This window comes from Silurus aristotelis (assembly GCF_946808225.1).
Source record: "Silurus aristotelis genome assembly, chromosome: 9".
Lineage (NCBI taxonomy): Eukaryota > Metazoa > Chordata > Actinopteri > Siluriformes > Siluridae > Silurus > Silurus aristotelis.
Window position 1 is genome coordinate 30263859 of NC_139582.1, and position 25000 is coordinate 30288858.

A 25000-nucleotide genomic window follows, 5' to 3' on the forward strand; every position below is an offset into this window, starting at 1 on the left:
ACACACACACACACACACACACACACACACACACACACACACACACACACAAAGAGTAATGATTGGTAGAAGTGTGCCAGACTAAGTATAATAGTATTGTTAATGCTGCACAACACAGATTTTACAGTAAAGTGATTTTACAAAGCCCCTGCGGTTATCTGCTATGCATTATAGCACCAGCAGGGGGCGATCTGCCCTCACTGATGTCTCAGAGCTGATTAACCCAATCTTCAGCGAACAGAGACAGAAAGGAATATGATCATGTACTGATAAACATCTGACCACATGCACATTCCTAACAAGAACAAGCAGAAAAATGATTTCTGAGCCCCCCCCCCCCCCCCCCCCCCCACACACACACACCATATACCACTTTGCATTAAAATGCGCTTGGCTTTTTTGGCTTTTTGTGTCTGCTTGCATACAGTTTTCCTCTAAATATAAACAGATCAGTAATGATCTCACTTACGGGCCACAGTTGTACCACTGTGCAGTGAATCTAATCCACACTGAACACGACTTCTGAACTTACAGTTAAAGAAAGCAAATTACACACAGGCCCGAGAGTGAAATCATTACAGTCCGTCATAATCTGAACTTTAAGATCTAAGATGAACTCTACAATTCTCCATTTAAGGGGTGGAACTTTGGTATGAGAGGGTTGTATTGTCCATTTATTAAAATTTCCCCAATTAGCAAACCAGAGGAGAAGATCGTGAGGAATGTGAATGGATTTATAAATGTACAAGTTATCTGTAATCTATTTATTTTCATAAAGCTGCTTTGAGTCAATTTCCATCATTAAAACAATAAACAATTAAACTGAATGAAACTGAATTTTCTGAGATGGCATGATGAAGAAACATTGAGAGGAACCAGACTGAAAAGGTACCTGTGATACCGGATAGTGAAGGTATACATTATTTCATTCCCATTACTGTTTACTGTACAGTTAATAAGGTGTGAATCTGTGACGTTCCCAATCTTCTGGGCAGATGTTCCACTAGATTTTGTGGAGTTTTGTGCTCATTCTTCCATAAGGGTGTTAGAAAAGTCAGGTACTGAAGAGGGTGAGGTGAGAAGGTCTGGGTGCAGTCAGCGTTCACATCCATCCCACATTTTAACAGTAGAGAAAATAATATTTATTACAATAATATAATCTCGGATCGATAAATTACTCTTTAGAGGTTCATCACAATTATATCAATTCTAGATATAATTTCAATTACATTCTGATTTCATAAATAATTTCTACATCAGGGATCTTCAGCTTCTTCATTACTTTTCTTTCTAAAAGCTGCAATAAGGATTGATTAACTGGTCCCTCGTTTGCTCTCTGTCACACACACACACACACACACACAATGGCTGACCTCAGATCTCAGTGTAACCTCAGTACTCCCCAGGGTCTCATTCACCAACACTGAGATCTGAGATGAAGATAAAAGGCAGGTGTGTGTGTGTGTGTGTGTGTGTGTGTGTGTGTGTGTGTGTGTGTGTGTGTGTGTGTGTGTGTGTGTAAAAAAGGATTTGATCTGTTTTACAGGCTACCGTAAATAATTATCATTAAAACTAAAAGAAAAAAGATTAGAAGTAATAAAACAGTGTGTGTGTATATGTAAGTGTGTGTGTGTGTGTGTGTGTGTGTGTGTGTGTTTCTGTTACAGGAAGCTAATCAACAATGTGTGATAAAGCAGAGTTGCTGTCACCACCTACATTTTTACATTACAACAAAGACATAGTACTTTTTATCCATTTATATTTACAGTTAATGTTGCACTCGCAATTACACTTACGTTATAGTAGCTACTACAGTCGATCCCTCACCGCTCTCTTTTGATCACAAGTCCAATAATCTCCTTTTTCTTCGAATGTGTCTGCGGTACACGTCCGTGTGAATGAGCTGTTGCTATAGAAACGATAACGTATTAGAACCAGCGCATTAATTTGCGATAGTGCTAACTGTCCATAATGTGATATTGTTTCGAGTATGGTGTAAAAATTACTCAATGTAACAAAAATACCAGAAAAAAGTTACACATTTTCATGTTTTACAATTATATTTAAAAGAAAATGTAATCTGATTAATTCAACTTGAGACAAAGCGTACAGATATATATTTAATTTAATATATAAATGTTCAGAAAAAGAGAAAAAGACACCTAGACAGTAGATGTGAATAAAAATGTCCTCCTGTACGAGAGGCAACATCTGCTAATACACTGTCTGTCCCAGGGGAACTGAAATAATCAGAGAGTCAGTTTGTCGATAAAGAGGCGAAACTCTGGGCTGCAATCGTTTCAGGGATGAAGAGAGAAACGACCACACTGACTAAACTGAATGTAAAAGCTTACAGAATGGCGCTCAACGTATCCTCCATTTTCTCAAACACACTCATTCAGATGTGATTTTACACATACAGTCAGACCCCGACCTACGACTACAGTCAAACCCTGACCTACGACTACAGTCAGACCCGACCTACGACTACAGTCAAACCCTGACCTACGACTACAGTCAAACCCTGACCTACGACCACTCCACTTATAAATATTTATCATTTTTTATGTACTTTATTTGTACTATGTAAAAATTTTTATGTGTTTACAGTGCCTCGGAACGCATCATGGAGAAGTCACTCTACTCGACTTACAACCTGATGGACGGATTTTCGGTACCAATCTACGTCCTAAATTGGGGTCTACCTGTATACAGTATCTCACAAAAGTAAGTGCACCCCTTACATTTCAGCATCCATGTTTTTATCTTCTTAAGAAACAATACTATAGAAATGAAAGGTGGATATATTTGGAGTATCAGTGTGCAGTTTGTGTATCAGTACTGATTTACTGTCTGCTGAAAATAACAACATGTACACATTATTGTCTAAATAACTAAAGTGAGTCCACCCTCAGTGATAACAGCTGTATGTGGTGTAAACATGCAAATCCACATGTTCTATTCATCATGGTCATGTTTTTATCTGCTTGTCAGAACCATATACATTTGTGTATCTTTTATTATAGCAGTTAAAATTTGGTGCTTTCAGTAAACTTCTCTCACACTGACCACTGGATGTTCTACATGGACCTCATGGTAAAGACTTGGTAAAGGTGAAGGATGGTAAAGGATTTGAGAATTAGAATCATTGCTCTCCACAATGATGCTGAGAATATAAGATGATCATAAACACCCTGAAACTGAGTTACAGTGCAGTGGTCAGACGGAGTCCACGCAAAACAGGCCTCGCAAGGGTCCCTCAAAGAAGAAGCATCATGATCTGGTGCTGCATGAGTGATGCTGTTACTGATGTGGTTCATTGAGGGAAACATGGATTCTTTCTGAAGGAAGTTGAAGGTGATGGAGTGGTGATGGTCATGGCCATGCCCAGGAGGATTAGGGCAGTGCTACATAACAATGGTGCTTCACACAATTCACACTTTGGACACAGTTGTTTTATATTTAATCTATCCTAAAATGTAAACCTAAAGTGTTTATGAGACTCATTCAGCCACAAGGTAAAGTCAGGTACTGATGTAGGTAAGGTGAGAAGGCCTAATGTGCATTCAGCATTCCAATTCATACATGTTCAAGCTCTACAGCAGGAGATCTAACACCAACCCTGGAACAGGTTTGTGTCCACTAGTTCAAGATTTCATCCTACTGCATCCAATGACGTCTGATACGATTGTGTGCCTCCAAGTTTGACCTGATTTATAAAAAAAAATAAAAATCAACAGTGACACTAAATCTGAAGAAAGCCATCCCATAATAAGTAGCTGGTATAGGAGTATGAGTAAATCCTGATTGGCTGATGAGCGCACACATAATAATGTAAGTGTCAGTGTGAAGTGAAGGAAAAGAAAAATGGGTCATCTGGTTGTATTGCAGTGAGTTTTATTTCATCATCTGTGATATAAATACGAATTTTAAAAATAGGATTACGCTGGTTCCCTAGGATACACACTCCTTCGTCCTGCTCTTTTTGTCTCTTGCTCCGCCTATTTTAATAAAAAATAAAAAAGCATCGTGTCCTTTTATCTTGTCCTCCACTCTGCCAAGCCTGGTCTGAATCACAGATGATGATGATTCATCCGCATACAAAAAGTTTATTTATGTGTCCTCGTGTCTGGACTACGCACAGCCATTTAAATAAAGCATACCATAATGCACACTTGTTTACATTAAATTAACCGTTATCACCTTCAGACAGCATGAAAGAAGCACGGTTTGATCTACCATGCAATGTTTATCCGCAAACTAGAAGGTTCATATTCATGTGCTTGTTCCAACACGGTGTCGTTTCTATAGCAACAGCTCGTTCATGGGGCTGTTTAAGACTCTAAGGAACAGATTTGAGAAACGTGTTTAACAACAACTAAAATTACTGTTGTTTTTGCAGACAAAAATGTATAGAAGGAGTCTCTAGTGTCAGAGCTTTATAAGAGGTGTGGTGCTTTTTTGGGTAAACGCTTTCAAATGTCTTCAGGAAAAACGTTTTATGCTTTTTTTTTTTATGGATTTCTTCATAACATGACATGGTACATTGTTGTTGTTATTTTTGTACAGTATTTAGGAGAAAACTACTGTACCTATGATTTTCTGATTTCAAAATATAATGATCTGTACTCAAATGCATCAAATGATCTAAAAGAAACAAGCAGTAAGCGATTTGCAGGTGATGAAACAGAGGGCAGACGAGACACTACACGCTGCTGATATATCTGACAGATAATGTGATGATCTCCACGATACGGTCTTCACTGCACACAACTTAAACCTGACTGAAAAACAGGCATGTGTTTATATTTCTTCAGATCTCCAGATTGTTCACTGCTCTATTTATTACAGGGCTTTTATTATATTTATTATTACCTGATTATTATTATTATTATTATTATCACTGCGCAGTGAAATCAGTGTCCTCAATGGTCCCACACTAAGCCTCGCTTCTAGAAATAAACCTCCGCAGTGTTCGGAAGACGATTGTCCTCGTGTGGTAAAAACAGCAGCTCGGGTCACAAAGAGTCTCGAGGATCAGAGCTGTGCTCTAATGAGAAATCAAGCTTTATAATATAAATATCATAATTATAACAGCAATGACAGTAGAAAAGTGGGTTTAACAGTAATAGTAATGTGGGTTTATTGGTGAGTGCAGGTGTGTCACTGTGCACAATTCAGTCAGAAGTCATGTATGGAAGATTCTGGAGAATGTCAGTAAATGTCAGGTATTAATGCACACTGCTGCCTATGTGGTTAAACACCTTGGATATGTGGGGAAATCAGAGAGACCACATGACGTCTTGACTCATCGTGCGTAATAAAATTCCTGAACTTTTACAACATCCCCAAAATAGATGGGCTTATGTTTCTTTTTGTGGAGGAGAAAAAGACAGTGGACTAATATCTGTAAATGAGTTAAAGTCAGAACCGGTCTTGGGGACGTTCAACAACATAAAAGAGCCCGGCTGTCCTCAGGTCCTGCTCGTTGTGATGTTTTGTTTGAAATTTGTTTATAAGTTTTTGAAGGCTTATAAAAAAATCAATATTGTCGTGTGTGGTGTTTTATTTTACGATCAGATTAATGGTTTATGTCTGTTATTATTCTGTAATTTAATTTGTGTACATTTTCACACACTCTTTATAAGCTGTGACAGAATGTTTGCAGCAGTGGACACAAGACTCGTGGGATCGAGTGAGAGAAAACCGTCTCTCACAGGGCTCTTATACAATGCCCCTGGATGGGTTAAGGGCCTTGCTCAAGGGCCCAAGAGGAGCAACTTCTCAATACTGAGCCTTGAACCACCGACCTTCTGATCAGTGGGCCAAAGCCTTAAATACTGCACTACCACATGGCCACATGAGATCTTTAACCATCAGCAGCTAAGACGCTTTTCATTTAGTCTTTTATTATATTATTAATCCCTTTTTATTTGCACGTGCAAAACAAATAAAATTGCTGAACTACTGTACAATAAAGAATTGTATTATATAGTGTTAATTATTTAACATCTAGCACAGTGTGTGTGTGAGAAAGAGAGAGATTGAGTGTGAGTGTGTGTGCGTGAGAGAGAGAGAGAGAGAGAGAGAGAGAGAGAGAGAGAGAGAAACACCCCGTACACTCGGGACTTCCGGACACTGTTCGGTGCTGATCCGATGTCCTCGATAACTCGGTACCGTGTGAACCCTGTCTGAAGCCCATCACGCGCGCGCGCGGAGCAGCTGCAGTGCGCGCTCCCCTTTCGACGCGCGTGAGGATCTTTTAAAACCCCGCCGCACGCGCGCGACTGAAAAATGTCCGCTTTTTTTCCCCCTCGCCTCAGGAAAACGGATGAATAAATGAACCCACCGAATAATCGGAGACGCGACATTTACACTCGTTATAACCCATGAAAACCCGTCTCATAATAAGTCTATTAATAATTATAAATAAAATAATGAAACATTAATACTCACGGTAGCGCTGAGAGAAAGACGGCTCGAGACGTTTGGACTGAAAGCTAAGCTAACACTTCCAGCGGCTGTGGGATTCACGACGCGTCACATTTCATTTACCTTCATAAAACAAAGTCTGGTGTTATTTCAGGATTAAAACGATGTTGTTTACGGGTGTAAATAAAGCAGTGTCGCGTGTGTGATTTCCGGAGCGCTGTGGGGGTCTGAGGAGACTCGGTGAAGGGAAAAGCCGCAGGACGTTGAAACCAGGAGGCAGGACCTCGACCGCGCGCGGCTCAGCTGATTGGTCAAGAAGTAGACGAACTGCACGGCAACGGAGCACTCTGATTGGAGGAGCGAGGGACAGGTGCATCGTGAAACGTGATTGGTTGAAGATAAGGCGCGTGTATTTTAATTACCTTAAGGCGTACATTTATAACGAGGAGGAATAAAGACGTAGAGAGAGAGAGAGAGAGAGAGAGAGAGAATGAGAGAAAAAGAGAAAGAGAGAGATGGAGGGGAAGAAAGAAAGAGAGAGAAGAATAATAATAAGAAAGAAAGAAAGAAAGAGAGAGAGAGCGAGAAAGAGAGACATAGCAAGATAGAAAGAGAAAGAAAGAGAGCGAGATGGAAAGAGAGATAGAGATAGAAAGGGAGAGAGAGAGAGAGAGAGAGAGAGAGAGAGAGAGAGAGTTCCTGCTTCTTTTAAATTCGTTAAACCAAATCTTGTTGAACTAAAAAAAAAAAAGAAGCATAATAGCCAAATACATGATCATGAATAATAAATACCACGTGGCTGAGCGAATTTGCATAAATTTGCATACGCGTAAAATACAAAAAGGCGTTTTCTTTGCCGTCGGTGTAAATAAACGAGACTTTCACAGAACAGGTTTGCAGGAAAGTCTATTAAATACAATAAAAACAATTTGACACTCGACTTTATAACTCGGAATTAGAATGTATACGAGGGAAAAGGATTCAACACCGAGAAGAAAACCCATGACATCATTGTATCAAAGGGGAGGAGCTTAATATCGTCTTCCAATCAGCTGTGATAAATGTATTTAAGATTAAAATTTTTACTGCTTAGTTTCAATGAAAACTTTGATATTTATGATGAGAAGACACCATAAAAACAGTCCTACATTGGCAGTGTATATTGTAGCTACTTGATCCTAGTACTACCGATTTGTACTACCCAGTTGCACAAATACTTCAATAAAGAAGTGCATTAATATCAAAAGAATCCCTAGTAAAGAACTCTTTCCAGTAGAGTGAGTAGTGCCAACCAGTACAAATACTCCAAACTGCCGTAAATACTTCAGACAGGAAGTGCACATATTTGTGCACATGCACAGTACAAATTGTGTTTCCTGTCCGGATCAAGTAGCCACATATATACTGTTTTACTGAAACAGCAGGCGGGGGGAATCCACACACCTTAAACAGACTACATGAACGCCATGGGAAAACGAATGGACTGAACATTTAGTTGATTAGAGAGTAATTTACTTCACGTTTGCTTTCCAGGATTAATTCGTCAATCAGTCTAGCAGGTGAGACAGGAAATGCAGTGCCCTATTCCTTATCATGTATCATCATCTAAATCTCAAACGGCCCTTTATTCCCTATACGAGTGTCCTACATGGTGTACATCTCCTATTCTTTGTGTCCCACATAGTAGCTGTGACTTTCATAATTAATGCTAGCTCTGATTAAACTTGAGGAATTAATAGAAAACGTGACAGTAGACTTGATATATTACATATCATTATAAGGATTGTGATTGGTCAGGAGGTGTTGATTATTTCTCTGTAACAGAAACTCACACTGGAGCAGCTGCAAATCAAGGGGTTTACACAAACACACTTCAGTCAGCGATTCTGAGGTCACAGCTCGTTCACAGGGACGGCTCACGTATATATGAAAACCTGCCATATAGAGACATTTTTTGGGGACATTAATGGAAGGAGTCTCCAGTATCGGTGTCTTGAAAAATAAAACTGGTGAAAGAACAACTGTTTAAAACAACAACCAATTTTTTTCAATTGTTTTTTTTTTTTTAAACCTAACTATAAATACAATATACAAAAGCCAAAAATATTAGGACATCCAACATTTCCAGGCTTCCTCAACTCGATCAGTACCTGTCTTTACTAACACTCTTGTGGCTGCATGAATCTCACAAAAAACTAAACAAAATCTAGTGAAACATCTTCCCAGAAGAGTAGAGCTCATTATAGGTACAGCATGGAACAGAGTATATCCAGTATAATACCAGATTGTCTTCATTCCTACAGGTCATTAAAATAACGAAGCTCATGCGTCCTGATCTGAGATCAGACCTGTGCTCATCATCATCAGACGAAAGCCTGAAGTGCTGCGGATCTTTTTTTAACCCAAGTTTGTGACGTGACGTCCAGCGCTCTTGTTGCTCAGCCAAAGCATCTCTGTCTCTGTCTGATGGTTTATTAATGAAAGCTAATGGCCTCTCTCTCTGTCTCTGCGCTGTATCGATCACTTTAGTCTATCAGAAGCCTAACAGGGCGTCAGAGTGATTCATCAGTCACAGCTGATCCCCTTCAGTCCCACTCGGCTGTGGAACACTTCTTGCTCCGATTCACCTCCTCACACCACTAACACACCTGGCAAGTGGGCGGGGCCGAGCAGTCAGACACGAGGCTGAAGTGACGCTACCCTGTGACGCTACCCTGTGACGCTACCCTGTGACGCTACCCTGTGACGCTACCCTGTGACGCTACCCTGTGACGCTACCCTGTGACGCTACCCTGTGCTCTCCTGACGATGCCACACCAGTCATTGCTCAGATATCTAAAAAAAGAAAAAGCTTTACAGGTGGGAGGGGCTTACAAGTCATTCAAGGGCGTCTGAGGTCATGTATGCGGTAGATGGCAGATAGCATATGTGGCCTCCAGGATACTCTATTACAAGCTGATTATCCCTGAATGACATCATGTGATTAAGGTGATCATGGGGAAAAAGATACTAATACGTGCAAGAAAAATTAATATCTGAAAATAAATCATCATAAAGAAAATCACATTCACGACATAAAGAAAATTAAAAAGCGGTAAAACATGTGAAGGGTCTGCAAAACACCTGTACAGTTTATGTGATGCTTGTAACATGAACGTCAATATTTATATTATTATTATAATATTTATTTTTGCAGATTCTTCTCACGATGGAACACTCAGTCCATGCAGAAAAAAAACATCTCACGGTTCTTCTCTTGAACACTGGGAATAATAATAATAATAATAATGAAAGAAATGGTAAAGACACACACACACACACACACACACACACACACACACACACACACACACACACACACACGAGGTGAGGGAGAGACAGAGCGGCGCTCAGATCGCAAAGTGCCTTAGTGTGTGTTATTACGGAGGAGTCTGTCAGGGGGATGTGGGCGGGGCTAACTCTGCTCGTCTTCCTGTTTGAGGCGTTTCCTCAGATGTTCACCAATCGCAGCCAAGGGGTCGGCCTTGAAGGCGGAGTCTTTCATGGCCTCGCTAAAGCGGGACGTTTCCATCTCACTGCAAATCAAAACACACACACTGTACGCTTGAAAACACACACACACACACACGACTTTATATTGTTTTGTGAGCAGGTCTTACAGCAGTTTGCGTTTCTGCACTGGCTTCATCTGACAGAAATCTGTGGGTTCTGCTTTCCTCTTTACCAAACTGAGAAAGAGAAAAGAACAAAAGAAAGAGAACAAAAAGAAAGAGACAGAAAGACGGAGAGAGGATGAGTGGCACGAATACGTTTATTACAAAGTGTGTGAAATCTTCTGTAAAAAATTTACCAAATGCCCCTTTCATATAAATGAGTGTGTGTGTGTGTGTGTGTATACACAAACAGTGTGTGCTGTAACACATACCCTTTTTGCTTCTTAGAGGTGGGTGCTCTGATGAAGGGGAGGAGCTCAGGAAGAGCATCAGCCAATATCCTCATATCCCCTACTACGGGCGTGGCCTTGCGGCGTTTGAGCTCCGCCTGCTTCTCACGAGCCACTTTAATGGCGCTGATCTCTACGGAGAAACAAGAAGAAGTGAACACAAACGCATGTCCTCCATGTCGCATCACGCCGACAACTTACTGAGGACCGTGTCCTCGAAAACACGAAAGGCAAACAGACCTCTTAATAACACGAGCGACTGTTTAAAAAAACATTTTAAATATTCACAAAGAAACATCAGGAGCTTCCACCTGAGATGTGGAGAAGAATTTCTTTGGAGAAATTAAACACATAATGACACATTAACAGCATTAACTAATCATTTACTGAGAAACGTCATCGCTGACAAGCGACTAGCTAACGCATGCTAACGTTTACCATCGCGACGTCATATTTCTCTAAAACTTTGTCCCCGGTGTGGAAATTGTGTCCTTTATCGCGGCGTGTATCAGAAGGTCAGTTTGCGTTTCTGTGGCAGTGAAATCGATTAACACGTTTCTAATAGCGGTGTGTGTTCGTGTGTGTGTGTGTGTGTGTGTGTGTGTGTGTGTGTGTGTGTGTGTAAGAGAGCTCATCCTCCTGCTTGAGGCTGCACACACTCCAAATCTCCATTAAGACCTGATGCTAATTACTGCAGCTGAAGCTTGTGTTACACGCCGCATCGACCCGCTCACAGATTCTGTTTCTAATGAGCGCAGTTACGGGTAAAGGAGAGGAACAAAACACACACACACACACACACACACACACACACACACACACACACACACACACACACACACACACACACACACACACACACACACACACACACACACACACACACACACACACACACACTGGTGCAGAACCAGGACTTTTTAAATTATTTCCTACTGGAGATGTTCTGTAGGCGTGTGCAACACTTCATATTATTTACTGAGACACTCACTGTTGAGCCATCGCTCTCGTCTCTCCTTCATCTTCTCCTTCTTCGACTGCTGCTTCTTTCCCTCAGCACCTGCAGGAACAAGGGGCAGATTATTTTGTGTGCCTTTTACAGCTAGATGAAATGTTGTGTAGCTAAACTTTTGTCCAGTTGTTTTTCTTTTCTTTCTTCGGAAGATCTTCATCAAAACTTTCCACCAATCTTGTCTAGCTCGGTTTATCCATGAAAGGTTTGGTGTTAGATTTACAGCTGTTAGAATTTTGTCTATCCAAAAAGAATAGTATTTTTTGTCATTAAGACAGGAGGTGGAGCTGGAGGGAGCAGAGCTGAAGATGTTGAGATGTTCGTTGGGAGTGATGACGATGGACAGGATTAGAAATGAGTTTATTAGAGGGACAGCGCATGTAGGACGTTTTGGAGACAAGGTGAGGGAGGTGAGATTGAGATGGTTTGGACATGTGCAGAGGAGAGACATGAGGTATATCAGTAGAAGAATGCTGAGGATGGAGACACCAGGAAGGAGAAAAAGAGGAAGACCAAGGAGGAGGTTTATGGATGTGGTGAGGGAAGACATGCAGGTAGTTGGTGTGAAAGAGGCAGATGTAGAGGACAGGGGGGGGGGGGGTATGGAGACGGATGATCCGCTGTGGCGCCCCCTAATGGGAGCAGCCGAAAGAAGAACATTTTTCTTAGTTTGAGTTTTTCTGGAAGCTAAAATGTGTCTATCTAGAATTGTGTGTAGATTTGATACCTATTTGGAATGTTATGTAAATAGGTTCATCCACGTAAAATCCTTTTCTGGAGATACAGGAACAAAGTTCTAAGGTCTAAATACAACCTTGAATAAATCTGGACATTTTGATGTAGCGGTGCTTCACAGCATTACTTCAGAGCAATCTGATTTTGTCTATTTAGAAATTTGCGTAGTTTTTCTACATTGTTAGAATTTTGTGTAGCTAAAATGTTGTAGGTTGTACAGCTAGGACTGTATGTAGCTAGAATTTTGTGGAGAAAGGATTCGGTTAGATTTATATATAGCTGGAACAGATGTGTTATTAGACTTGTGTCATTCAGGTTACTGACTATTTTGTGCTGTAAAATCTTTTTATATTTAGATCATTGTCTTACAGTTTTGTGTAGTTAGAATATGTGTGTGTGTGTGTGTGTATCACTATCTTGAGTGTTTACATTGTGTATAGAAAGTTGTGTTGTATTGCATATAAACACACAACTGTAGACAACAATAAGGGAACATTATCCACTTTGTGCCTTGCAGAGATAAGCATGAAAGGTGTGTGTGTGTGTGTGTGTGTGTGTGTGTGTGTGTGTGTGTGTGTGTGTGTGTGTGTGTGTGTGTGTGTGTGTGTGTGTGAATGAGCTTTACACACAATGTGTGAGCATGTAGTGATTAGTGCAGTGTTATCATAGCTGCGAGTAACTTCCTGCTGCCGGATGACACGACACAATCAGAGCACTGGGTGTGTGTGTGTGTGTGTGTGTCTGTGTGTGTGTGTGTGTGTGTGTGTGTGTGTGTGTGAGAGAGACAATTGGAAGTGACAAGGCCAGAATGTTAGTAGTCATGATTAGCAGATGTGTGTTTTTGTTTGTAGTGACTAACTGATACCTCAGTGCACACTGAATAATCTACTGGGTTGTGTGTGTGTGTGTGTTTTTGTGTGTGTGTGTTTGTTTTTAAAAGAGATAACAGTTTCCACATCTGTGCTGAAAGTAAACTCTTTGATGTCTAGATTTACCAGTGTATTTTTCTCAATGATCTCACACACACACACACACACACACACACACACACACACACACACACACCCCAGTAGATTATCCATTGTGCACTGAGGTATCAGTTGGTCACTACAAACAAACACACATCTATACACACAGGACATTTGAATCAAAGTCTGTTCCAACTCCTCCAATCAGTTTAATCCATATGCAAAATTACTGTGACACGACTTTTCCACCCATATGAGGTAAAATGTTGTCCAGCGTAGCAATGTCCCTCAAGCCAGCTCCAAGATGATCTGCTTTTCATGGGCCTCCTCACCTCATCTACATCAGTACCAGACTTTACTAACACCCTTGTGCATGAATAAATCTTACAAATCTCCTCAAAATCTAGTGGAACATCTTCTAGTGGAGCTCATTATAAGAGCGAATGGAGACCCAATGTGGAATGAGATGTTCACAAACGCATACTGAGCTTATGCTCTGGTGTCCATAAACTTTTGGCCACGGAGTGCAGCTTTGTATAAATGTTAAACTAGAAAAATATAGTGGGAAAAGAAACCAACATCCACATCACAGACTTTCAGAAACGTACTGACACCATCACTGTGTGGATTCATTACAGGGTCTAACAGGTTCAAGTGCAGCTTCAGCTTAATGAGGTCCTGTCACGTCGCCGAGGTCAAAGGTTAAACTGTAACGCAGAATGTTGAGCTTCTGCTTTGTTCAGAAAAAACTCCATCTTCCCTCCTCAGATGAAGTGATGAAGAACCTCACCACAGCCATGTTTATCTGCTGTAGCAGAGCGATAAGAATCTCCACACACACACACACACCCACACCCCCCCGCTTCCATCCCCCCCCCCCCCCGCCACCTCCACATCCCGCTTTCCCCACATCCTGTCCCGGGAGGATATCGTCTTCCCAGAGCTGGCAGAAATGGACACGGCTCGATGAAGAGCGGAGACGAGGCCGGGGTTAACGAGGCGGTTTTTTTCGGGTCACGGTGAGACACCGATACTGCGATTACAGAGAGAAAAGCGTTCGGACTGTCAAAGCAGAGACGCAGGAGCATCGATCCACACGGGAGAGTCATACACGGAGAAAAGTACACCTTCATCATCATCATCATCCTCCGGGTACACCTACACCAACAATAATAATAATAATAATAATAATAATAATAATAATAATGTGACTACTGTTCATACAATAATAAAACAATGATTTTTATTATACAATCATAAATCAAATATATTCATACTTTAATATTTATATCATAATAATAAAATATATACAATAATAATAATTATAAAAATATTATCCACTATAACTAGTGATTTCAATATAATACTTTATTACTAGATCACTTATCAAATAAATTATTAACCACTTATTATTGATATTTAATAGACAAATAAATAGTGTGTGTAGTATTAGATATACTAATATTACACTGCATTATTATTATTATTATTATTATTATTATTATTAATACCAATTTTTTGCTTGAACTATCCAGTAGTAGTTGTGTTTATATTAATAATAATATCATCAGTAGAATTAATTATATATATATATCTTTTTGTGACTTTTCAGTAGTAGAGTAATTTCTATTATTGTTATTATTATTATTATTATTATTGTCATCATCATCATCATTAGTAGAATTAATTAAATATATATATATTAGTGACCCTGTACTTGTGTTATTATTGTATTTATTTATTTGTATTATTATGGCAGTAAATCTTTGACTCGTCTGCGTTAAACTGATGGCATTTGGCACACGCCCTCATTCAGGACGACCTACAGCTAAGCACTTGAGGGCAGTGGCAACCTGCTGATGCTGGGATTCACCTCAAGACCTTCCAATCAAAAGTCCACCGTCGTAACCACAGAGCTACCACTCAGCAGAGTTCTGAGCAGACTCCAGAACACGTACAGATCTCATTAACTGTTCATTACAACTAAATGTGAATCGACCTGGTCATCATTAAATTCCACATTTTACATAAAAGATCTTCCCACTCAAGTTTGTCCCTTAAGTTACTCTAAAAGGCTTAAACTAAATTTTGTATGGGCAAAAGTTTGTGGACACCTGGCCATAAGATTCTTATGAGACTCTCATTAAAAGTCCAAGTCCACACTGAGTCTCCATTCACTCTTATAAGGAGCTCCACTCTTCTGGGGAGATGTTCCACTAGATCTTGTGGAGATTTGTGTAAGATTTATTCATGCACAAGGATGTTGGTAAAGTCAGGTCCTGATCTTCCACATCTTCTGAAGGGAAAATGTCATGCTACAGCATCCAGACACATTTGCGTGTCTCCGACTTTGTGGGAACAGTTTAAAGAAAACGCACATACGCGTGAGTAATATGTGATCGGTGCTGCCCTCTAGTGGTGACAAACGCAGTGACAGTTTATTTAATTACTCACCAATAACACACAGTCAGTGTCTCACCTCGGGGTGGTTCTGCTGGTGGTTCTTCTGTAGGTTTTGGAGAATCTTTAAGAGTTTGAACCAGAGCTTCAGGAGGAATCACGGTTCCAGCAAAAATCCCCTTGGGAAAGTTAAACGCCTGTTTGTGTGAGAGAACGAACTGATTACAAATCCAGGAACTAAAAGGTCCATTATCTTACTGCTCATCTCACACACACACACACACACACACACACACACACACACACACACACACACACACAATGGACCAGAGCTGAAGGGAAACCAGACATAAGGAGCTGAAATACTGAGGAAAAAGAAACCACATGAAATTTACCTCCATTTAAAAAAATAAATTCCCCAAAATAAATCTCACTACATCAAATGTAATTGTTAGTAAATTAAATAAAGGAAATGGAATGAGGAGGCCAGAGGGACATGGTGAGGAGACACAGTGCACTAATACTCACCTGCACCTGTGTGGGCTTTTTCTCAGCACGTGTCCGGTGTGTATCTGCTCCTGTAGTGAGGTGAGAAGGTGAGATGAAGACCTTCTCCACACTCGCTACACTCTGTCCGGTCTCTGAGTTGATCTTCACGGCGTCCTGGTGGAGTTTCTGCCGCGCGCGTTTGATTTTCCCCACCATTTTAATTCAGATTAAATCTGAGCAGTTAAATGTCCTTGTTTTCTCACACACACACACACGTGTGTTCAGTTCACCACAAATCACTTCCGGGTCGTCATGTAGTGCACTATGTAGTGAGCAGTATCGGTTATATGTAACCCGGATGTAGTGCACAAGAGTAGTGAGGGAGAAGATATTTAGGCTTCTGCTACTGTACGCAGTGTCCGTGTTTGTGGTCCGACGATTAAAAGTGTCCGGATTCAAACAGGATCCCTGACTTCGGTTCCCTTTCAATTAAAACTAGTATTTATTTATTTATTTGATTTCAGACAGTGGGAATATTCTTTATAGATAGATAGATAGATAGATAGATAGATAGATAGATAGATAGATAGATAGATAGATAGATAGATAGATAGATAGATAGATAGATGTTACAGTCATCACAGTGTGAAAGTAATAAACACGACTTACACTCACGTACTAAAAACGTTTATTGTGGGTTGTGTGTGGCTTTGATCACATGACCACGTGAGGTCACATCTGTAGAAACAGCAGGTGCATGAAATCTTTATAATAAACCACAATAAGAGCACAGTGTATAAAAATAATACTATTGATCAGCAGCATGAGTTTACAAAACCACAACCATCAAATCTTTCCACAAAGTACAATAAATGTAATATTAGCACGTATCTTATTAATACTTAACATAAAAACACTGCAGGAAAACAAAGTAATAGAAACTTATTGATTATTGATTATTAATACTAATATCACTGCTGTGTATGCTCCCGTATTCCTATTATTCCCGTTGCCTAGCAACAGTACACTCATGATAGTGAATGGCCAATGTAACATTTTCTGTAGATCAAAATACGTCAAACACGTGAGGTTTGTTTGGTCAAAGCGGACGATGTGTGTTTTGGTCACGTGAACGTCGGGACACAGCAGCTGGTTCAGGTAAAGTCTTCTAGCCACCAGTAAGTCACGTGACCCAACAGCTCAGAACTACAAGATATAAATGTCATTTATGTCATAATGTCATAAATCAGATGACACACTGCACGACGCTGTACAATAATCAACACCGAAATCATCTTCTGAATATACGAGGGATTAATAAAAAACATTTTGGCGCACAATTATAACTTCTATAGAACATAAAACTATACAATAAATAACAATAACAATATAAAACTATATCCAGTTTTAGCCAAAAACATTATAAAGCACCTGCTGCTGTTATGGTTCAGTGTATGTGTGTGTGTGTGTGTGTGTGTGTGTGTGTGTGTGTGTGTGTGTGTGTGTGTGTGTGTTTATCCCTCTGAGATAGGGCTCATGCCCTGAGCAGATGTTAAGTTGCGTCTTTAATCCTGATGTGAACGAAGAGTGAGGATGGAGGGATGCTGGTTCCGTCCTTCGACAGGAGGTGGATGTGACGATAACCTGAAAGTAGAAGTGAGAAATAAGAATAAGACATTAGCGTGCGACACAGAAGCAGCATGGAGGAGAACAAACACATGTACAAACAAATGTACAAATTTCGACCTGAATGCAAAATACATTGTATGACCAAAAGTTTTGGAACATCTGAATTTTTAAAACATCTGTGGGTCTTAACCAAACACATCTGTAGGTCTTAACCAAACACATCTGTAGGTCTTAACCAAACACATCTGTGGGTCTTAACCAAACACATCTGTGGGTCTTAACCAAACACATCTGTAGGTCTTAACCAAACACATCTGTGGGTCTTAACCAAACACATCTGTAGGTCTTAACCAAACTTTTAGCAAAACACTGGATGCAGTTGAGTCTGGGGCTCTGGTTCAAATTCTCAGAGTTCCTCCTAAACCTTCATAGGAACCATCAGCAAAACAAACAGAACTGACAGCAGAACAGCCCCGAGGTGAAACACTGACTGAGTGTGTTATTAATAATCATTTGTGTTTTTGTTGTTATCTTGTGCCGTTTACATTGTTACTGCGCTCTTTCGCCGCTAGAGGGCAGCACAAACCAACTATTACACATACACGGCACGGCGAAAAGTATTCGGAATTTCCCCTTCACTTGAACCATGAGACCCAAACCCGTTTCAGCATGACTGCGCACAAAGCCAGCTCCATGAAGATCTGCTTTCCACGGGTTGGGAGATGTGGAAGATCTCCTGTTATAGAGCTCCAACCATATTGAACACGATGTGAACGCTGCACGACTGCACCCCAGGCTGCCTCACCTACATTAGTATCTGACTTCACTAACACCCCTGTGGCACACTCAGTCAGTGTTTCACCTCGGGGCTGTTCTAAATCTCCACCACATCTAGTGGAACATCTTCCCAGAAGATTGGACCTCATTATAACAGGAAATGAAGATTAGATGTGGAATGGGACGTTCAAAAAGTACATATGAAGTGAACTGAAGTGTCCACAAACCTTTGGCCATATCGTGTGTGTATATATATATATATATATATATATATATATATATATATATATATATATATATATATATATATATATATATATATATATACAAAAAGATAGATAGATGGATGGATGGATGGATGGATGGATGGATGGATGGATGGATAGATAGATAGATAGATAGATAGATAGATAGATAGATGGACGGACGGACGGACGGACGGACGGACGGACGGACGGACGGACGGACGGACGGACGGACGGACAGACAGATATAGTGTGTGTGCATTGATAAGCACATACACAGACACACACCTTGCTGTATACAGGAGAAAGGCAGTGTGTACTGTCCTACAAAGTCGTTCTTTGATGTTTTGTCGTAGTCCTCCACCACAAAGCGTATCAGAGCCAGTTCAGGGATGTGAACGGTGAAGTTCAGTGTATCGTTCCATATGGGGTTAAAACCTGCAGAGGAACGAAAACACAATCATACAGGAAGACACACAGAGCGGATCCAAACTGGTTAAAGAGAAAGGAACACATGAACTTAATTAGGAACTGAAGTAACACAGTCCAGGGAATTATTGCCACGTCTTCTGCATCTTCATGCAGTTCCGAACTCCTATAAATACATCCTGCAGTTCTACAAGCTGCACACGTAGATTCCATTCGCTTGCTTTCTAAATGAAACATGTGAAACATGGTGTGTTGCAGAAGCAGCGTTTGTGAGTGTTGCTGGAGGACCGTTGTTTTCGATGTGGCGTGTTTCTTGTTTGGCCTGATCCTGAGGAACTCCGTGAATCTCCACTCGCACCAGCGGGTCGATGATCGAACCTTCCTTCATGTTCACCTTGGGCAGCTGCTGACCGCTGATCACCTACACACACACACACACACACACACACACACACACACACACACACACTTTATAGTCTGGAGCAATTTAAATTTGTAAATAGAAGTCGGATCCACTGCATGGTAACAGGGGGAATCGTATCGTATCGTATCGTATCTGCTTCACGTGTATCTTTAATGTTTCGTATCGTCGGCTACGCACCGAGATGTAAATCGCATCGGCCTCAGTGATGGAGATGCACATCACCAGTGTGTACGAATCTTTTCCCAAATTACACAAAATGCATCATGTACATCATTATGTTTTTTTACGTCCACACTTTGAGCTCAATCCTGTACCTGTACGGTGAGAGTCAGGGGTGTGTTCCCGTCTCCGTTTTGCGGGTGTTCCGGGTCAAACCGGTCCTCCGCGTGTCTCATAAACGCCGGCTTGAGAACATAACCACAGCGAGCGTTCTGACTGAAGAGACCGTCGTTCAGATCCATCTCCACACCGGCCGTCTGGAAGTTCAGAGCCACTGAGAGGAGAGAAGTGTTTCTACTTTACAGCACAAACTAAACCGCAGCCAGAGATGGTAAAAGTCCACACATCCTTCACTCAGTAGAAGTGCAGATGCTGATGTTTTAAATGAGTCTGGTAAAAGCTGAAGTTCTGACTGCACTTTTTTACTCAAGTGAAAGTAAAGAGGTTTGAGCTCCGACATGTTCTTCAGTATAAACTAGTGATTATTACTACCTGTTTTAGTGTCACACTGGAAGCTGAACCTCACGTCATATTAATATATTAATACATAAGAATTTAAGATGTTGTTCTCTAATGAATGTATCCAGGCTGAACTTCCATGTAGAACACAAGCAGAGAAACGATGATGATGATCAGGTGATCAGGAATGTCTCTGTTCTCATCACTGACTCCCTCTGTCTCATCCACGTTAACCCCAGACTTCTTACTGCCTTCTGCTCTGCTCATTGTGAGGGTCAGAATCTAGTCTACGTCTGTGGTGTGTGAGAGGAAATGATGCACCAGTGGATTAAAAAAGCAGCACAATGACAAGAAACATGTTGATGTGCTGAAAAACGGTGCAGTGAGAAGAATAAACATCAGTCACCAAATGGATTAAAACTAAAGTAACGAGTCTGTTGTGAAAATGAGTGAAAGTAAAGAGTCTGAAAAATATAATTTAGTACAGTTTTATACTTTATTATTATTACTTTATTACTTCCCTCCTCTGATCGTAACCGAGTTTACTCACCAATTTGGCAACCTGCATTCCACATCTCCTGTGGGTTGAAGTTGGACGAGTCTGTCCTCAGGCCACTGGGGTAAATACGGGTCAACTGACGTCCGTTATGGTGCACAAACTCTGTTCCTGTTACAAAGAGACACAAAATCTACTGATACAAATCAATGTTTTTAATATTCAAATCAATATTATTCTCTAGTTGGTGTGAATAGTGGATTGTGATTGGCTGGAAGGAGTTCAGGTGTGAATAGTGGATTGTGATTGGCTGAGAGGAGTTCAGGTGTGAATAGTGGCTTGTGATTAGCTGGAAGGAGTTCAGGTGTGAATAGTGGATTGTGATTGGCTGGAAGGAGTTCAGGTGTGAATAGTGGATTGTGATTGGCTGGAAGGAGTTCAGGTGTGAATAGTGGATTGTGATTGGCTGGAAGGAGTTCAGGTGTGAATAGTGGATTATGATTGGCTGAGAGGAGTTCAGGTGTGAATAGAAGATTGTGATTGGCTGGAAGGAGTTCAGGTGTGAATAGTGGATTATGATTGGCTGGAAGGAGTTCAGGTGTGAATAGTGGCTTGTGATTGGCTGGAAGAAGTTCAGGTGTGAATAGTGGATTGTGATTGGCTGGAAGGAGTTCAGGTGTGAATAGTGGCTTGTGATTGGCTGGAAGAAGTTCAGGTGTGAATAGTGGATTGTGATTGGCTGGAAGGAGTTCAGGTGTGAATAGTGGATTATGATTGGATGGAAGGAGTTCAGGTGTGAATAGTGGATTGTGATTGGCTGAGAGGAGTTCAGGTGTGAATAGTGGATTGTGATTGGCTGGAAGGAGTTCAGGTGTGAATAGTGGATTGTGATTGGCTGAGAGGAGTTAAGGTGTGAATAGTGGATTGTGATTGGCTGGAAGGAGTTCAGGTGTGAATAGTGAATTGTGATTGGCTGGAAGAAGTTCAGGTGTGAATAGTGGATTGTGATTGGCTGAGAGGAGTTCAGGTGTGAATAGTGGATTGTGATTGGCTGAGAGGAGTTCAGGTGTGAATAGTGGATTGTGATTGGCTGGAAGGAGTTCAGGTGTGAATAGTGGATTGTGATTGGCTGAGAGGAGTTAAGGTGTGAATAGTGGATTGTGATTGGCTGGAAGGAGTTCAGGTGTGAATAGTGAATTGTGATTGGCTGGAAGAAGTTCAGGTGTGAATAGTGGATTGTGATTGGCTGAGAGGAGTTCAGGTGTGAATAGTGGATTGTGATTGGCTGAGAGGAGTTCAGGTGTGAATAGTGGATTGTGATTGGCTGAAAGAAGTTCAGGTGTGAATAGTGGATTGTGATTGGCTGGAAGGGGTTCAGGTGTGAATAGTGGATTGTAATTGGCTGAAAGAAGTTCAGGTGTGAATAGTGGGTTGTGATTGGCTGAAAGAAGTTCAGGTGTGAATAGTGGATTGTGATTGGCTGGAAGGAGTTCAGGTGTGAATAGTGGATTGTAATTGGCTGGAAGGAGTTCAGGTGTGAATAGTGGATTGTAATTGGCTGGAAGGAGTTCAGGTGTGAATAGTGGATTGTGATTGGCTGGAAGGAGTTCAGGTGTGAATAGTGGATTGTGATTGGCTGTAAGGAGTTCAGGTGTGAATAGTGGATTGTGATTGGCTGTAAGGAGTTCAGGTGTGAATAGTGGATTGTGATTGGCTGGAAGAAGTTCAGGTGTGAATAGTGGATTGTGATTGGCTGGAAGAAGTTTAGGTGTGAATAGTGGATTGTGATTGGCTGTAAGGAGTTCAGGTGTGAATAGTGGATTGTGATTGGCTGGAAGGAGTTCAGGTGTGAATAGTGGATTGTAATTGGCTGGAAGGAGTTTAGGTGTGAATAGTGGATTGTGATTGGCTGTAAGGAGTTCAGGTGTAAATAGTGGATTGTGATTGGCTGGAAGGAGTTCAGGTGTGAATAGTGGATTGTAATTGGCTGGAAGGAGTTTAGGTGTGAATAGTGGATTGTGATTGGCTGGAAGGAGTTCAGGTGTGAATAGTGGATTGTAATTGGCTGGAAGGAGTTTAGGTGTGAATAGTGGATTGTGATTGGCTGGAAGGAGTTCAGGTGTGAATAGTGGATTGTGATTGGCTGGAAGTTCAGGCGCGAGTTCAGAGCATTGAACACGTAGGTAGTTTGCATTGATCAGTTGAATCTAAACGAATGTGATTGTACCCTCCCACAATCCTCCTGTGTTTCCCAGGTTTGTAGATTAAAACACTTCACCTCCTTCCTTCATGTGTTTTCTGGCTTTGGACTCGGTGAAAGACGACACTTCATAGAACCTGGAGTGGACGCGCGAGTGTTTAAAGCCATTGAAGCGCACGCTCCTGCAGTACACCACGCAGTCCGACAGCTCTTTAGACAAATGCTGTCCTGATTTCTGTACACACACACACACACACACACACACACACACACACACACACACACACACATGCAGCTATTACTAAAAGTTTCTGTGCAACCAAATAAAGATCAGGTTTTGGAGTCATATATACACTATATGGGCTAAAAGTTTGTGGACACCAGACCATAAGATCCTATTTGCTTTCTGAACATCACATTTAGTCTCCATTTTGCTGTTATAATAACCTCCACTCCTCTGGGAAGATGTTCCACTGGCATTTGTGGAGATTTGAGCATCATTCAGCCACAAGGGTATTAGTAAATTCAGATTTAAGATGAGCGTTCCAGTTTACCCTGTTCAGTAGGGTTGGAGCTCTATAGCAGGAGATCTTCCACATCTTCCAACCCATGTAAAGCATATGTCCTTGGAGATCTTCTGGCTTTGTACTAGAACAGGTTTTGGGTCTCCTAGTTCAAGTGAAGGGAAAATGTAATGCTTTATCCGAACATCAGCTCAGGTGTCCGGATACTTTTGAGTATACCCTGTGTGTACAGTGTTTTTTCCCCCAAACAGACGGCAGGCTGGGGTTTGGTCCTGTATTGAAATATCACGTGATATCAGGTTACATGAGCTACTGCAGTATTGACATTAATTAGTGTTATCAGGTGACATCTGGTTATGAACACGTGTTGATGTAACGGTAAGATGAAGCTCAGTCATGTAGTGAGGGAACAGATGCTGTGCAGGAACATTCTTACACACACACACACACACACACACACACACACACACACACACACTCAGAAAAACCAGAGAGTCTCTACCTGACACACACACACACACACACACACACACACACACACACAGAGGCCACACCCCTTCACCTAGACTAACATGACTCAAGGACACACCCCCTCCACTTAAATATACATGAGTAGAGGCCACACCCCTTTAACCCAGACTATCGTGCACAGAGGCCACCCCCCCTTCACGTAGATTGCCGTGCAAATAAGCCCTGCCCCCTCCCCCTGGCCCGAATGCCAAGAAACCACGCCCCCACCAGGTCATAGAGGCTGCAGAGAGCACAATGTCCTACTGTTTCTTCACCCAATCTCTCTCTATTATCTTTCTTTTTCCCCGTCGACCCTCCACCTCTCTACCTTCTCACTTTCGGGCCGTCTATCTCCCCCTGTCCTTCTTTCGTTTTATCTCTACCTCCATCTGCCTGTACACATAACACCGTCAGCAGATCCCTCTCTCCTCTCGTTCTCGCAGACTCGTCCTCAGTCAGCCTTTACTCGCTCCTTCCATCTTCCATTACAAGCGTCTCCGCTTGGCTCTCACACGCGTTACGCTATTCCGCTCAGGTGTTCCATACTAGCACGATAAGACATCGAAGAAAGGAGTAGAAAAGAATGGAAAGGATTTATGGGATTGGCTTCACTGAGGGGACACAAAAACTATTTATTTATTTATAATTATTAGTAGATACATTTTACTTTTAATATTCAGAAAGTGATCTTCACCATGTTGAATTGCAGAGCATCATATTTTCTTCTATTGAATTGCATCATGGTGAATTGAATGGAAATCGGTTCACACTGCATCGTAATAGGCGTAACAGTGTTATTATTATTACTATCATTATTAGTAATAGAAGAAGTAATGTATTAATATTATGATTATTAGATTTATGCAGACCTTGGTTTTGCGCCGCATGCCGCCGTTGTGATGATTCTCTTCGTCAATCTCCACTGGGTCATCTTCGTCGCTCACCTCCGCCCCCAGAGACTCTTCCACAACTCCACTCAGGTTCCCTTCCAGACCTCCAATCTTCTTTCCCTTCAACAGGATCTTTCCCTTCAGGTCCTACAAACACACCCTCTGCATATTACTCTGGAATAGTCCTCCTGACAGTGTTCGGGGCTCAGACACACTCTC

At 41.3% G+C, this 25000-nt stretch overlaps 4 protein-coding genes across 8 annotated transcripts in view; all 4 read right to left on the reverse strand.

Moving 5' to 3' along the window:
* Positions 1 to 6890, reverse strand: part of adarb1a (adenosine deaminase RNA specific B1a) — an 18513-nt gene extending 11623 nt beyond the window's left edge. For 2 of the 3 annotated variants that reach the window (XR_014534887.1, XM_083549687.1), the window contains exon 1: positions 6457 to 6890. The gene's annotated coding sequence lies outside the window, so the exon portion shown is untranslated. Of the gene's footprint in view, positions 1 to 1796; positions 1910 to 6456 lie in introns of all 3 variants that reach the window. The other variant, XM_083549688.1, reaches the window with a different exon arrangement.
* mmadhca (metabolism of cobalamin associated Da) overlaps positions 1 to 25000 on the reverse strand; it is a 57550-nt gene that overhangs the window by 24538 nt on the left and 8012 nt on the right. The window lies entirely within an intron of this gene.
* On the reverse strand, positions 7323 to 16323 carry slx9 (SLX9 ribosome biogenesis factor). Of its 2 annotated transcripts, none has more exons than XM_083549701.1 (7): positions 16019 to 16323; positions 15570 to 15687; positions 11367 to 11435; positions 10358 to 10508; positions 10092 to 10160; positions 9198 to 10007; positions 7323 to 9133 (listed from the first exon to the last, which is right to left on the reverse strand). In XM_083549701.1, exons 1-6 carry the CDS (start codon positions 16193 to 16195, stop codon positions 9887 to 9889), a joined length of 705 nt encoding a protein of 234 aa, XP_083405827.1. In that variant the 5' UTR covers positions 16196 to 16323; the 3' UTR covers positions 7323 to 9133; positions 9198 to 9886. The 2 variants fall into 2 exon arrangements, with proteins under 2 accessions (XP_083405827.1, XP_083405826.1); XM_083549700.1 differs by having other exon boundaries at positions 9185 to 10007.
* plcd4a (phospholipase C, delta 4a) overlaps positions 16650 to 25000 on the reverse strand; it is a 19073-nt gene continuing 10722 nt past the window's right edge. For both annotated transcript variants that reach the window (XM_083549685.1, XM_083549686.1), the window contains 7 exons: positions 24761 to 24928; positions 22936 to 23092; positions 20712 to 20828; positions 19798 to 19976; positions 19348 to 19480; positions 18919 to 19068; positions 16650 to 17623 (listed from right to left, as the gene is read on the reverse strand). In XM_083549685.1, coding sequence (XP_083405811.1) covers positions 17532 to 17623; positions 18919 to 19068; positions 19348 to 19480; positions 19798 to 19976; positions 20712 to 20828; positions 22936 to 23092; positions 24761 to 24928 — 996 coding nt within the window. In that variant the 3' untranslated portion in view covers positions 16650 to 17531. The remainder of the gene's footprint in view (positions 17624 to 18918; positions 19069 to 19347; positions 19481 to 19797; positions 19977 to 20711; positions 20829 to 22935; positions 23093 to 24760; positions 24929 to 25000) is intronic.